The 15,820-nt window shown below is 44.5% G+C and overlaps 1 protein-coding gene across 1 annotated transcript in view; it reads right to left on the bottom strand.

The window, feature by feature from the left end:
- The window catches only part of LOC138836785 (uncharacterized), a 44,172-nt gene that overhangs the window by 12,367 nt on the left and 15,985 nt on the right, over nt 1–15,820 (bottom strand). The window contains exon 4 of the mRNA XM_070035426.1: nt 7,351–7,524. Within this exon, the coding sequence (XP_069891527.1) occupies nt 7,351–7,524 (174 nt within the window). The remainder of the gene's footprint in view (nt 1–7,350; nt 7,525–15,820) is intronic.

Raw genomic sequence — 15,820 nt, 5'->3', positions numbered from 1 at the left:
TAAATTTAGCAAAGACACAGATATAAGCTTGCCTGTGCCTTTATTTTTACCAGAAGACCTGTAAAACTACAGCATGTGTCTATAGCAACAGTAGGGCTTTCCAAAAAACATATTTCAAATTACTAAGTGAGCATGAATTATCTCTCTCATACAAGCTATGAAATCAGTCAGTTGTGAATTATAATGGAACTGGCTAGCACCTTCATAATTCAAAGGTCTTTGTTTCTACTAGACACCCTTATATTCAAGACTTTTTAACAGACACAAATTTCTTTTCCTGGTTAAAGCTGACAAAAACCTCTCTTTTAGGAAGGTAGATTTCCTTTTCCTCTTAAATATAAAAATCTTAAGTATTTCAGCCCTTTGATTTGGAGTGGAAGAAATTTTAATTGTACTACTCAAAAGCTGCAATCCCTGGATTATATATAATGATTTGTAGATTTATCTTTCATGGTAATTGACTGTAAGATTTTTATTAAAAAATAGCCAGTAGGTTGAATGCTGAATGAAGTCAGTGGGAAAGAAATGGCCATTGTGCAGAGGTATTAAATTTTTAGAAAAATAATGAAATTTTACCTACAAGACAACTGAGCATATGGGTGCTACAGGAGACTGAGGCTGCTTAGAGGGCTTAGGTCTATCAGAAAACCACAAACTAAGATTGCATCTTATCTATCAGCAGAGTAGCTTCAGCTAAGGGGGGAAGGTGGGGGGGGGCTGTGGAGACTAAGTGGGACAAGGATAAAACTTTCTATGAACTTCTTTCTCTTCAGTAAAGGCTTACCTTGCAGCTTAGGGCCATTCAAGGCAGTTGGTTCCTAAAATTTCAATCTCTCAAGTATACCCACAGAGCAAGAACTCACAGTCTTCATCTGCCCTCACCTCGCTTGCTTTTTTATACCTCAATGTTTAGTAACACTGTGATACCTAACCCAGCACTGCCCTTATCTTGTTTTCTGTACCCACTACAAAGGAGATGAGAGAGTCTTTCTCTTTCCAGAAAAACGACCTGGATGTAGTCTTTCTTGTTGCACATCCTTGTTCCTAACGTAAGTGTTTATAAAAGTGTTTAATGTATTTTTCTTGTATTGGGTAGTATAGGGATAAGAATTTAACTGGTCATTATTAAATTTCCTTTACAATAAACTAATTTTATAATTTTTCTTTTAAAGCCACAATAAAGAACCAATTGTGTAGCTTTGTTTAGGGAAGTTCATTTCTAGACCAAGCAAGTGGCTGACCCAGGTCTAGTGGGGTGAGGAGTCCAAACCAAGGGCTAGACCCTTGGCCACCTTTTGCCAGCCTTGGACACCTGTCCCTGCCAGTCAGAACTCTTCCAACCCTCTCCTAAGAGACAGGCTTCCTGAAGCCACAGGCTAAGGAAGCTGGTATTGTGCCCACAGAGGTATCCACCTGGCAATGCTTGCAGGTAGCCCCGAGCTCTCAGGCTCTTAGAGAAGCTCTTCAGCCTTAGGAGGAAAGGCAGATATCCCCTCCCCAACCCCTCCCCAGAAAAGAAGGTGGGAGAGGAGCTACAGGGAGGGGTGCAGTTGCCCAAAGGGAAGAAATGGGCTAAAGGGCAATTAGCCCAGTGGTGCTCAGGGCATTCACAACTGTGAGAGTAGCCTTCGGTACCATAGACCTCCCTGCCTTCCTCCCTTCTGCACCACACACACTGCAGCAACCCTACATGCCCACTGCCCCCAAACCCGCAGGCCCTTGCAGCAGCTGCACCTCTTGCCCTGAGACTAACATCTTCTCACCAAATGGCACTGACCACCCTTTCCCCTACTGAATTACTCTGCAGGTCAGCCCTCTGTAATATTCTAGGACCCAGGACCCCTCCACATTGCCCAAGGTGTTATGCTGTATAGAAATGACCGAAGTCCATCCTGTTAGCATGTCCTCCCCCATTTTGGTTTGACAGCCTCCATCCTAGGTTCTCTGCCCTCTCCCCCAAATCAGGTCCAGGCCTGGCCACAATTACCCATACTCAACCTAAACTGCACTTATCTCCAGCAGCCAGCTGTGGCCACAGAGCACTTCCTGCCTTCAGTGGAAATTCCCACCTGCAGTCTCCCTGTCCCTGCCTCCATGGCATAGCTGCTTCTTCAGTCTTAGTACATGAATCAAAGAAACTGACCTTTGGCACAGCTCTCACCATTTTCTCTCACCATCACCCGGCTGAGTTGCTGACCTACAAAGGACTACATATGATGCCACCCTCTCACACTCTCTCCCTTCAGGTATCACTGGTAGAGGACACTACTTTAACCTTGCAGCCTGCCCTCTGCTAAATCTAGCCTCTCAATTACCTATTTTAGATGTAGAAGCCTTTGTGCTTTCTACAAGGGAGTTTTCTACAATGGCTGTAAACTCTTTACCATACCAGGCTATGATTTTTTGCTTGCTTTCTTTAAGCACTTGTATAATATAACACGGAGGATCCTCCTTGGAATCCTTACAGGACCACATACATTATAATATTTAGTTACACCTAGCTCTAATTACAAACTGCTCTAACTTTTGTTTAAGACAGGAATTAGAATTAGCACATGTGCTTGGGTCTTCCTTACTTCTGGTATGCAAACCCATGTTAGATATACAAAATCTGACTATTTTCTCCTCCAGCCAAATTAATAAACTAATTACTTATGCTGATTCTTATAGCTGGGGAACACTCCCATATAAAGAAGTCCCAGATGCACTGATTCTGTACACCCCCAGGGTTATAATCCTAGAAAACAGAACCTGTGCTCAAGTTCAAAACTGCACTCACAAATGTCAATGACTAAAAAGGGGTGATTTTACTTGTGCTAGTTATGAACCTATCTTATATACAACAGGCCACATCCCCCTACCGACTGGTTGGTTCTTTATCTCTGAGGGGTATACCTTTAATTACATTCCCGCCAGTCTGTCCCAAAATTCCCATGGCTGTTTAAGTCATTTGGCCATTGTGTTACCCCTAAAGGAGGCTTTTGAGCCTCATCACACCCGAAAGAGTAGAGGTCTAGTGATGGAGCAATCCTGCACTGATGAAGTACACTTGCTAGATAAGGCAGAATATAATGCCCTCATCTTTTCTCTGGTCCAAATGCCAGGACTGGCAGTTGTGGTCTATAAAGGTGTCATGTGCCTGGCATGTGTATTGGCAAAAAATATTAACTACACCTCCACTGCCATCCCCATGCTAAATCAAGAACAGCACAAACAAGGACAAGCTATTTTGGACAACCATGCTGCCACTGATTTATTTACTTTTACTGCACTACCAGGGGTGTGAGGAGGTAAAAAACATGTGCTGTTTTAATCTGACCAACAATAGCTATACCATCCAAGAGGAAATCAAACATCTTAAAGGGCCTGCAAAAAAGATCCAACAGGGTAAAGGAAGGTGGAACCTATCTAGATGAATTACTCCATGCCTTTAGTCTATCTTGGGCTCACTAGCAGTAATTTTTTGCCTTTTTACTAATTGTGCCTTGCCTACTCAGGTGTCTGTTAAACATCCTTATGGGAAAGATGAGGATCTACATCAATCAGACTGTCAACCAAATGCTCCTGGGAGGGCACTCGGTCAGTCAGCAAATTACTTCACCCATTCTCAAGAAGCTCCAGGGAATATCAATACCAAATTTCAAACTCTACTACAAAGCCATAGCAATCAAAACAGCTTTGTACTGGCACAAGATCACACCTCAGGACCAATGGAATAGAATTGAAAACCCAGAAATGAACCTACAGATATAGCCATCTAATCTTCGATAAGGGAGCTAAAAAAATAGAATGGAAGAAAGACAGCCTCTTCAGTAAATGGTGCTGGCAAAATTGGTTAACTACATGTAGAAAACTAAAGCTAGATCCTTATATATCACTCTGCACCAGAATTAACTCCAAATGGATCAAAGACCTTGGAGTCAAAGCAGGCACCCTGAAAACATTACAGGACGGAATAGGAGAAACTCTAGGTCTCTTTGGCACAGGCCGAAATTTTAATAGAGACTCAGAAACGCAACAAATCAAAGAAAGGTTGGACAAATGGGATTGCATGAAATTACAGAGCTTCTACATGGCAAAGACATAGCTAGCAAGATCAATAGAAAGCGAGATCTTCAGAAAGCCCACGGATTGGGAGAAGATCTTCACTAGCCATACAACAGAGGTCTCATATCTAAAATATGAATGGAACTTAAAAAATTAAATCCCCCAACAACAAATCCTCAAAGAAACAATTGCCCAATAAGTGGGCTAAAGACTTAAAGAGAAACTTCTCTGAAGAGTTAAGAAGGATGGCCAATAGACTCATGAAGCAAATCAAAACAACATTGAGATACCACCTCACCCCAGTTAGAATGGCTATAATCAAGAACTCTAATAACAACAGATGCTGGAGGGGATGTGGACAGAAGGGAACCTTACTTCATTGGTGGTGGGAGTGTAAACTTGTTCAACCACTTTGGAAAGCAGTATGGAGGTTCCTCAAAAGACTCCACATAGAGCTCCCCTATGACCCAGCAATCCCACTTTTGGGCATTTACCCAAATGTTTACAAACAAGACCACACTAAAGCTACCAGCACAACTATGTTTATTGCAGCATTATTTACCATAGCTAAGATATGGAACCAACCCAGATGCCCCTCAGTAGATGAATGGATCAAGAAAATGTGGTATATATACACAATGGAATTCTATGCCTCCATCAGAAAGAATGACATTGCCCCATTTGTTAGGAAATGGAAAGGCTTGGAAAAAATTATATTAAGTGAAGTAAGCCAAGCCCAAAGAAACATAGGTCCCATGGTTTCCCTTATTTGCAATATCTAGTATATGTCTGAGTCAAGCAGAAAAGGTCAGATAAGGTGATGTTAGGAAAATGAACCTATGTATTCAAATGTTTTTGTTCTTTCTGGGTAATGTCTCTTTATGGAGGTATACTTCACCCTTGATGAAACATGTCAATGAAAACCATTTTAAAGCTGCACCATCACTACATATGCATCCAGGTAGTGCCTCCACTGAGATCAGTCCCAATAACCCAGAAGATTCCCAGCTTGGACTCAAGGAACTTCAACTTCCTATCACTCTAGTTTGGTGTCACCTTTTATAACACTTCAGGTATACAGAATCACAAACCTTATGAATTAAAGCTTGACCTCTCAGCACAAGTTGCTCCCATGGCTGCTCCTCACTGCTCTGGATGTTACTCCATGGTGCAGATGTACAATGCTCACATTTCCTGTCACCTATTGACACACACCTGAGTATCCCACTCTTTGGGTGATACTACAAATAAAGTTCATATAAACATCTTTGAACAAGTCCTCATGAGGCTGCATTGTAGTTTGGATAAATATTTAGGACTAGAATTGCTAGGTTACATTCTAAGTGCACAAAAAGCTGCCCATCTATTTCCAGAGTGATTGTACTATTTTCAATGCTCAACAGCAATATGCATGCTCTGTATTATTCTCTGCAACAGAGAAATGATCACTCATTCATGGTGTCAGTCTGTGTCAGTTGGCACCTCTCCTTTGGGGCCTGTGACTACACAGTACAACCTGGCAGAAATGAGCTTGCTCAATTCCCAGCAGCTGGATGGCAAAGACAGAGAGGAGAGAGAGCACCACTATCCTCATCATGGGAACACACCAATAACGTAACATCCTTCCACCAAGCCCTACCTCTCAAGGATCCCACCCCTTTCACTACCATCATGAGTCTTTGAGGGATATTCATCCCAGTTGAGCACTCTGTGACCTTAACACATGACTCCCCTAATGACTACTGCTGCTACAGCTTTTTGTGTCCTTATTTAACAATCATATACCAAAACTTACAAAGCAACTGTTCAAAAAAAAGCTTTTGTCCTTTTTCGGTAGTGCTGGGGCTCAAAGCCTAACAGGTGTTAGGCAGATGCACCACCACTGAGCCCATCTTCTGCCTTTTCTAATCTGGCCTTAGCAAGTGCTGAGGTCCTGAGTTCAATCCCCAATACTAGAGAAAAGAAATTATTATATGGTTTTGGTATACATCTTCAGCCAGATACACAGAAACACACATTGCCAACACTTTGTCTATAGCCTGTCCTTTTGTTACCTCCCTTTGAAAACAAACTAAAGTTTAATGCATCCTATTTTTCCCCATGTATAACTAATTCATGTTCTGTATGTACTTCTTGACAAACATCAGTTTTCAGAGTTCTGACTTCTCTCTATAGGCCTACATGTCATTTGGAGTTTTGTTTGGTATATAGGCCACAGTTCAGGCTCATCCCCTTCCACACAGATGTCCTGTATTATACCACCATTTAGAGTAAAAGTCGTTCTCTCACTGAATTATTAAGACATTTTTTATTAAAAAAATAATGAACACCATATTCTTCAATTACTTCTGAACTCTCCATTCTGTCCTACTCATTTACCCATCTTTGTCCCAGTATCTCACTGTCCCAAGTACTTTGTAATGTGATAGCGAATTGAACAGAATGCTTCTATTTTATGATTAAGCGCCATCCTGTCACATACACTTTACTTCCTCCAAGTACCATCCTTATCGCCATGCATGCAACTTCCCTATCCCATCATGTACCCTTTGCTTCTTCCTCCCCACTAGTTCCTGCTTGTTCAGGGATAATAGATAATAAGCTTCAAGAAACAGTTTCATTCCCATTTGAATTGGTAAGCTTCAGAAAGAGCCTAGTTTTAGGAAATGGCTTGGTTTGGGTAGATGAACACAATGTACCTAGATTCGATCATATTATTTCCTACTTGCTTGCTTGAAACTGTAGATTAGTAAAAAAGGGTGTTTCCAAACCTTGAGTGAGGTGCTATATTAACCTGACTTAGTTGGAAGGTGGGCAATTACATTAGGGTACCTGCCACCTGAGTGTGGCTGCCAGACAGCTTACAAAGACTTTCCATTGGCTATACATTTTGTCTGAGTGGTGGCTCTTGGGGATTCCCCATTGCATTAACTTTTTTTTTTGTTGGTCGTGGGGCCTGAACTCTGGGCCTGGGCACTGTCCCTCAGCTCTTCAGCTCAAGGCTAGTACTCTACTACTTAAGCCACAGTGCCACTTCTGGCTTTTTCTGCTTATGTGGTACTGAGGAATCAAACCCAGGGCTTCATGCATGCAAGGCAAGCACTCTACCACTTCCCAGCCTACATGAACATTTCTTGAACTTGTTCCTTTTCTAAATTATCCTGCCCATTCCAGATCCTACATATCGATAAGAACCGGAGAAATCATAGTTTGTTAATTTCTACCCAAAAAATTTCTGCTAGGACATGGTCAAATAAACTGCCACTCTGGCAGCACTAGAAATTCACTATATGAATGTAGTACCTTGTGATACCATGAGGCAGATCTGGCCTGTGCACAGCTGCTACAACTCTTGAGATCCCCAGTGATGACACTTGCTGTGTGTTGCTGAGCTGGCTGATGAGGGGCAGCCCATGGAAGTCTCAGATTAGGGCTGGGCCCCAGAAAGCCAAAGGCTAGATCAAAAGGCTGGAGACCCTAAAGAAACAGAGGCCAAGGCAGTGTTGATCATCAGTGGCTTACATAGCTGCTCATACCTACATGATGAAGCTACCATGAAAACCAAAAAACACAGGGTTCAGAGCACTCCCACAGTACTCTGAGTCAAAGGAGACTACTGAGACAAAGGAGGTGCCCTTCACCAAAGCAGTTTACAAATACATTGTATCTTTTTTTTGGGGAGGGGATCAAGTCATGGGGCCTGAACTCTGGGTCTGGGCACTGTCCCTCAGCTCTTCAGCTCAAGGCTAGCACTCTACCACTTAAGTCACAGCGCCACCTCCGGGTTTTTTCTTTTTGCTTATGTGGTGCTGAGGAATTGAACCCAGGGCCTCAGGCATGCAAGGCAAGCGCTCTACCACTGAGCCAACTTCCCAGCCCCACATTGTATCTTGATCAATGTTACCCCTTTCAACATTCTTACCCACCCTTCCCAGCCCACCCAACCCCTTTCCCTTACATGATTTTAGGCTATGTATTGAAGTTTTTGTCAATAACAAATAGTTTATGTATACAATGCATCTTGATCTATGTCACCACTTAAACATCTTCACCCTCTTCCAACCCACCCCCCCTTCCCTTACAGTTATCAATTCTGTGGTATATTCACTGAATTCTTGAGTGCATCACTCCACCATATTAAGCAAAGTGAGCCAGACCTTGAGAAACACAGCATAGTTTCCCTCATGTGGTAGCTAGAATGTGCCTAGTAATCTACAAGTAAACACAATAGTGGTAAGAAAGGGGTTACAAATGAATTAACTGAAGTGTAAAGGACTCTATGGAGAGTACAAATAGTGTAATTCTTTAAAAAGACTAAGTCAAAGCCAATAAAATAAGTACCAGCAAATGGGTACCTGACCTGCAAGAGGGGAGGGTGGGGCCAAGGAGAGGGGCAGTTCATGGTTTTGATGTTACTGTAAACTGGATGTCCTTTGAGCAGCTCACTGCTACTATATGTAAATACAATCTATTTCTGTCCCTTGGTGCTGGTACCTGTGAACTGTTAACCTTGCTAACTATTGCAAATAGCTTTTTATTGATACCTGGGGAATTCCTACAAAATTATGTAGTCTCTAAATAAGAGACAGTTTTACATTTTTTATCTGGTTTGTCATGACCTTCTTCCCCTTACCTGACTGCACAGGTAAAGATGTTCAGTACACCTTCTTCTCATCCTTAGTGTCAATCATCTTGGCAGCAATCCATTTTAAATTCAATAGAATAGTCTCTTTATATCTTTCTAACTACCCTGTGTCTCACACCTGTAATAATAGCTATGTAGGAGTTTGAGATCTAAGGACTACAGGTTGAAACCTGCAGTAACAAAGTCTATGAGGCTCTTATTTCCAATTAACCACAATAAAGGCCAAAAGTAGAGCTCACATGGTAACAGCTTTGAGCAAAATAGCAAAGGGACAGTGGTCAGGCCCTGAGTTCAGGCATAATTACTAGGAATCAATCAGTTATAGAATTTCCCTTCTTTCCCATGCACTCAGATTTCAATCATAAATGAGTAGCATTTTTCTAAAACTGTGAGATATGTGCATGCCCTTGCCTTATTCTACTATAATAGCTAATTTTCTATAGAATAGCAGCTGCATTCCTGGATGAACAGTACTGTCCCCATCTTTCCTACAGGACTATCTCCACTTTTCCTTCAGATCTCCTACATAGCTCCTGTGTAGTTAATAACTGCCTTTGGTCATCTACTTTCCATTCTTGTCACTCTCAAGACAAACCACCCTATGAGACCAAGTTCATCATATGGCCATTGCCCATGTTTGCCCTGCACTTTAAATCCTTCAGCCACCACCCAACACCAGGCTCACGCCAGGCCCCTGCTGTCCCATGTCACAGCATCATACATACCTACTACATTCCCCACCCAGTGACTCAAGGTCAGGCCCAAGCTCCCCAAGCCACATGACCTTGTGTTCAGGACAGCTTGAAGCAGTCATGAGACAGACAGTCCAAAGCCTCTTCCTCATGCTTTACTCTAACTGACCTACTCGGCCAACTTGCTCATCTGCCTCCACCTCCCTAATCCCTCTGGATGTCTCAGACACAGAAATCCATATTGTAAAGATGACCAGTGTCACACTGTGGGAAATGATGTTAGGGTGGAGTGCTGTTCCCAATCCAAAGTTGAGGGCACAGAGCCCTGTGGGAAGCCAGAGCTTTGCCGCAGAAAAGAGCCACACTTACTTCATGTATCTTTCTGATGAGGACCCCAGGGACAAGGGTCCCTAGAAAAGGGAAGGAAACAGACCAAAGCAGCTATGTGCTGCCCAGATGCAGGCAGACTCTGGGACAAAGACTATTCACACTCCAGTTAGCCACACCTCTGGAGTTAGCTGAAAGCAGTGGGGCTGAGGAAAGTCTGCAAAAGATGACCACATAAAAAAGCCAGATCAGCTGGGCACTGGTAGATCATGCCTATAATCCAACCTCATGAGGTTGAGATCTGAGCATCATGGTTCAAGCCAGCCTGGGGAAGGAAAAGTCGGTGAGAATCATTATCTCCAATTAAACACCAGAAAACTGGAAGTGGCATTGTAGCTCAAGTAGAGCACTAGCCTTGCCCAAAAGAGATCAGAGACAGTGCCCAAGCCCCAACTTCAAGCCTCACAATCAACAACAAAAAGCCAAGATCACAAAGGGAGCAGTGCCACCCAGCAGTAGCCATACATCAACATACACCAACAATTCTGGGTCAGACTACCCCAAATAACCCCTAAAAGACCCAATAAGAGGCAATGTGCTCAAAATGAATGGTAACCCCTCTGACAACTAAAGATCATTAAAAAAACGTAAGTAGAAGAAAGAGCCAGGTGCCAGTGGCTCATGCCTTTAATCCTAACTACTGAGGAGGCTGGAGATGTGAGAATAAAGGTTCAAAGCCAGCCCAGGAAAGAAAGTCTGTAGACTCTTATCTGCAATTTACCACCAAAAAAGCTGAAAGGGGAGCTGTGGCTCAAGTGATAGAGTGCTAAAAAAATCTAAGAGCAAAAAAATCTAAGACTGCCCAGGCCCTGAGTTCAAGCCTAGTACTGGCACACACACATGCATACACACATGCATGCATACACACACACACACACACACACACACACACACACACACACACACACACACACACACACACACACACACACATCAAGGCCATATTTGCAGGCCACAAATGCGGGTTGCTTTGAGGCAGCTTTAGGAGTAGGTCCCTAAACTAGCTGTCATGCATACCTGTACATGACTTGCCAACCCGCTAATGTGCAACTTCTCTTGCAGGGACACAAGCCACAGTAGAGGGACTAAATTTTCCCTTGCTTCTACCCCTTTCACCCAGTCCCAGCCCCATGCTCAATCTCATTCGGCACAAGCTTCTCCTTGCCCAGAAGGATTTAAGGTACCCTGAAACTGCTGACCTCCCACCCCCAAGAAAAGCAAGAAGGAGGGGAAAAGTCTGCTTTTTTCTCTAAACTCCATGGGATTTGTTTGTTTGGGGAGTACCTAAGACTCAACACTGTATTACTTAGGCTGCCATGGAAGTCCTAAGCTTAAGAAGTCCTCCTGCCTCACCCTTCCAAGGACCTGGGACTATAGGTATAACACCTTAAAGTGGAAACCTTCTTTTTTATTGCCCTCCTTGGTGCTGTGACAAGAAGCATATGTGATCTGAACTCAGGGCCTCATATGCTGTGCACATGCCCTGGCTGCCCTCAAGCTCAAGGTGATTCTGCTGAGACCAAATTTAGTAGGTCTGCCTCCCCCATGAGAGTATAACATGGGAGTGGAGCTCAGGTCTACTGAGTTCAAGGCTAGCAACAAGTAGGACACAGTGGGGCTGCACAGGAGATGGGCACATAGCAGCATTCAGGCTTCCAAAATACTAGCTCCCTGCAGCACAACAAGTGAAGCACAGAAGAATCTTCCCTGAACAGAAGCCACTTCCCAAGAAGCTTCTGGAGACCAGGGCCATCACAAGGTTTACTCCTTCTAACCCAGAAAGCCCAGTCAGGCCAGGAGATACTTCCTTAGGACAGGATGTGATCTTGCCAGCTCATCACAGCAGGAGCCAGGAGCAATTTTGTGCTCTAGGAGAGGGGGTGCCTCATCATCTCAGGGAACCTTATCACCTGGGGGAGGTCTCACTCCCTTGGAGGGTCTTGACACCTGGGAGGAATGATACTTTTTTTTTTTCATTTTTGGTACCAGTATCAGAAGTTTTGCTAGTTTTTTGGAGACAGTTTCCCAGACTTCTCTATCTTGATTGGCTTAAAAACATCACTGTCAGATCCTCTGATCTCAGTCTTCTAAATAGCTGGGATTACAGGGAGGTGTTTCCAGACACTAACAGATACCCTTTCCTCAGTGAAGACAATAGAGAAGCACAAAATCCATCTCCTCCTTCCTGCTCAGTCCTGGAGGAGACACAGGCAACCCTACTCAGAACCTAGAACAGGATGGAGGGGAAAACATAAGACTTGATGCTGCACATGACCTCCTAAGGACCAGCCATACTTGTAACAGGGCTCTTGGGCAAAAAAATAGTTGCAAAGGACTCAAGAAAAAAGTGGAAATTCCAGCTAGCTGTAGAAACCTATGATATTTTGGCCAGAGCGGCAGCTCCTACTGCCTGACGCACAGTGCCATGTGGCAGACACTGGACACACCAGTATGCCATCTACTCAACAGGGCTAGTCCATGTGGGCACAAAGGGCCTGTGTCCTTCCTAATAAGAAACAAGACCCAGAGGTTTCTCACTAGGCCAGAGTGGCCCCCGGGGCAGAAGGAATACCTGTGAGTAGTTAACTTTCACAGAGAAGAGGAAGAAATATCCAGTAACAACCTGCTGGGACAGCCTCCATAAGCCTGTTCTGCAGGTGGAGTTCAAAGGGGAACACTGTCCCAGAATGCACCCTCTGAGGTCTCAAGGCAAAAAGAATTCAAGAAGTATGCCAAGAGACAGAGAAATGAAGGCAGTTCTGCCATGGGCTGGTGGCAGATTTCTGAGGACAATGCAGTTCTTTTTTTTTTTTTTTTTAAATTGTATTTTATTTTATTTGAGAACATACTGTACAGGGGGGCTACAATTACATGGGCAGGATAATGCATACATTTCTTACCAAGGACAATGCAGTTCTACAAGACAGTCTTAATCCTGGCCTCCTTTCCCAAAATATCAGTAAAGATAACCAGGGAGATGGAAATCTTAAATCCTGAGCACACAAAACAAACTCCATAGGACTGGGTCCATGCTCAGTGGCTCATCTGGAAGGATGAGTGTTTCACCTCCCTGTGACCGATGGGAAATTATTAGTCTGCAGATCACAATGGAAGGGCAAGCAGAGCCTATGCTGGAGAACATAAACAGCGGAACACTAGACAGAAGGGAAGGGCAATGGGAATAGCCCTGTGCCGTATCACAACACTAGCACTTAGGGGCAGGCCACCTAACAACTCCAACCTACAGCCCACTCTATATCCAGCTGTCGATCAACAACAGTACTCTAGTCCTAAATCTATCCCCTCTCCACTGTTTCACCAGCAGCTTCTGAAAAGACAACAACTATGGACCTCCTCATCACAGACCAAACAATTATCATGTAAAACCGACAATGACAATGACAAAGCTAAGTCCATTCTGTGCCTGCCTGAGCTCAGACATAGGAATGTTCCAAATCTGCTTCAAAGTAGTCTTGCTGGTCTGAGTTGCTAAAGGTCCATGCCATACTTCAGCCTCAATCCATCCTGGTCTCACAGATTCAAGTGCAAATCAGGAAAACCTGGTGGCCACAGGGCAGATCCAGTCCTGAACCCTGAGATCCATTGCTCTCCATCTTCCAGCTATCTTGCAGGATGTCAAGTCCCATACAGATGGATTTAATGCCACAGCCAAATTTCCCCCAACCCCAGGACAAGCTAGGACCGGCAGGCCTAGAGGATCAGGCAAGGGGCAGTACTTGCCCACACGCTTGCACATCACCAATCCATAGTCCAGAAAGGTAATCCTCACTGGTCCTTTGGAATTAAAGCAGGGCATGAGGACCATGTGCATTGGATCAGCCTCTAATGGGGTGCCCAGCACAGGATTGTGATTAGTGCTTCTTAAATTTACAGAGCCCTCTATGGGCCAGCAGATACAGGGTGAGTAACTTTTCATCATAACATCATTACACACAGGTATAATATGAGCACTCAGTGTGAGCAGATGCTGTTACCACTCCTCACTGTGCAGATAGAACAGATGTCATACAGCCAACAAGCATTCCTGCAGGACTTCACATAATGACTTTAGAGATCTAAACCTTTTCAAAATTAATTTCAAAGCTAATAATACTATGGGCAAAGAAAAAGAAAGGTACTTGGTGTGGAACCATCTTGGCACCTGATAGACAAGCTGGATTTGAGGCACAGCACAAGGGTCAGAGGCTCTGTGGTACCCCCAAGCTTTCAGCTGTCCTGAAAGAACAGACTCTTCACCATCCAAATGGGGAAGGATCAGGAACTTTCAGTGAGGTAGGGATGGCTGACAAGGGCCAAAGTGGTGGACAGACACTAGCTATCTTCTGGACTGGGACAGGATTTATTTACAGTAGCCTGGTGCATGCTGGGCACAGTAGGCAAGGCCAGCAAGAATCACCAGAAGGACAGTAGAGGGAAAGGCAGATGACCCCAGGCAGAAGCCAGCAGACCTAGTGCAACTCAAACTTGTTGTACAGTAAATAAGAAGAGGCTTCTCTGACCCTCAGTTTCTTTTGTGCTCATAAGGCAATGTTTCAATGCTGCCAGCATGGGCATTTACCCTCAGAACACCAGCCAAGTACCAGCAGAGGCTGGGAGAAGAAACACTGAAGTGCCTATCACATCTCTCTCACAGATACCATGTGCCTTTCCTACCCTAAGCTAGGTCTCTGCTGCTCTGCTAAGGCAACTGCATATATTCAGCAGCTTCAATAAATCAGTCTTTTACTGCTGCACATGAGAAATCTAAAATGGGTTAAACACAAGGTACCAAATAGGCTAAACACAAGGTACCAGCTTGGCCATGATCCTTCTGGAAGCTTCAGAGTATCCATCTACTGTTTTCCAGCAGCAAGAGGAACCTCTATCCCTTGGCTCAGGGACCCTTCCCACTCTTCTCACAGTTGGCAACAGCTGGGGCAGGCCTTCCTCCCCACTTCCCTGAGGCCACCTGGCCCACCCAGACAACTCAGGATCATCCCTGGCCACATTCTAGTTGACAGGCAAACTCATAGTCATACATTCCCACCAGCACAGTAGCAGCCAAACTTCAGGTGAGCAAGTTTTGAGTGACTAAGATGACCAGGGTCATTTGGACAGGACAGAAGGCAACCCCATAGATACAGCTCACCCACTTGGCCCTTACCTCACAGGCCCTCTGTGAAGCCTACCCTGCCTTCACCAGGAGTGCCTCTGGGTGGCACCTTTGTCATCCACTTCTAGAGCAGCCCTGCCCATCACACACCAGAAGCCATGTCCTTGGCACCTCACTACCATCCAGTCCTCAGTTTCCTGACAGCAGGATGTGCCTGTCACCCAAGATACCTCCTTGACACTTAAATCTGCCGCTGCTGCTGCACAAGCAACACACCCAAATAACTGCAAGGACAGGACAGGCTTTCCCTTATTGTATCTTTCTCCTTAGGATTCAACAAGTCACTGAACAGGATGAGTAAAATATTAAGACCAGCCAAGTCAGTCAGCCAATCAATAAGCCCAATGCAGCCACTTCTGTCTAGGTGCCGAGTCAAGTCAAGGGAACAAGGTGACACAGAGGACCAATGGCTGTATAAAGATTCTGAGGAGAGCCCAAGGGCTCAGAGGGAGAGATAAAAGTCAGGAAGATGACAAAGAAGGCAAAGGAGGACTTCGCCAGCAAAGAGAGCAGGGAAGGTAGACAGCCAGCTGACTGAGACCTCTCCCACAGTGTGAATGCTCTCCTACAGGCAATAGAAGCCACAGGAAGGAGCTAAAGGCACCATTACTCCAGCAAAGCAGCACAGCCTGATGCGGGTCAGGTGGCCTGGCCTGGAGACACAATTAAGTTGTATTCTGGCAGTTCAATTCTGGGACAATCCAAAGCCTACTGGGTATTGTCTCTGATGGCTACTCACCCCTCAGGTGTCCAGAAGTTTCCATCATCAGGATGTGAGCCTCCCAAAGCAATTGGTTTAGCCCAATTGGCCAGCAAAGAGTCTGTGCACTGTCTCATTGGGACACACAGGGACAATCAGCTAATACCATCTCATTC

Source organism: Dipodomys merriami, unplaced genomic scaffold (assembly GCF_024711535.1).
Source record: "Dipodomys merriami isolate MVZ:Mamm:240054 unplaced genomic scaffold, mDipMer1.0.p SCAF_26, whole genome shotgun sequence".
In the NCBI taxonomy this organism is placed as follows: Eukaryota; Metazoa; Chordata; class Mammalia; order Rodentia; family Heteromyidae; genus Dipodomys; species Dipodomys merriami.
The sequence above is the reverse complement of the archived record's forward strand: the minus strand, read 5'-3'. Positions and strand labels throughout refer to the sequence as shown.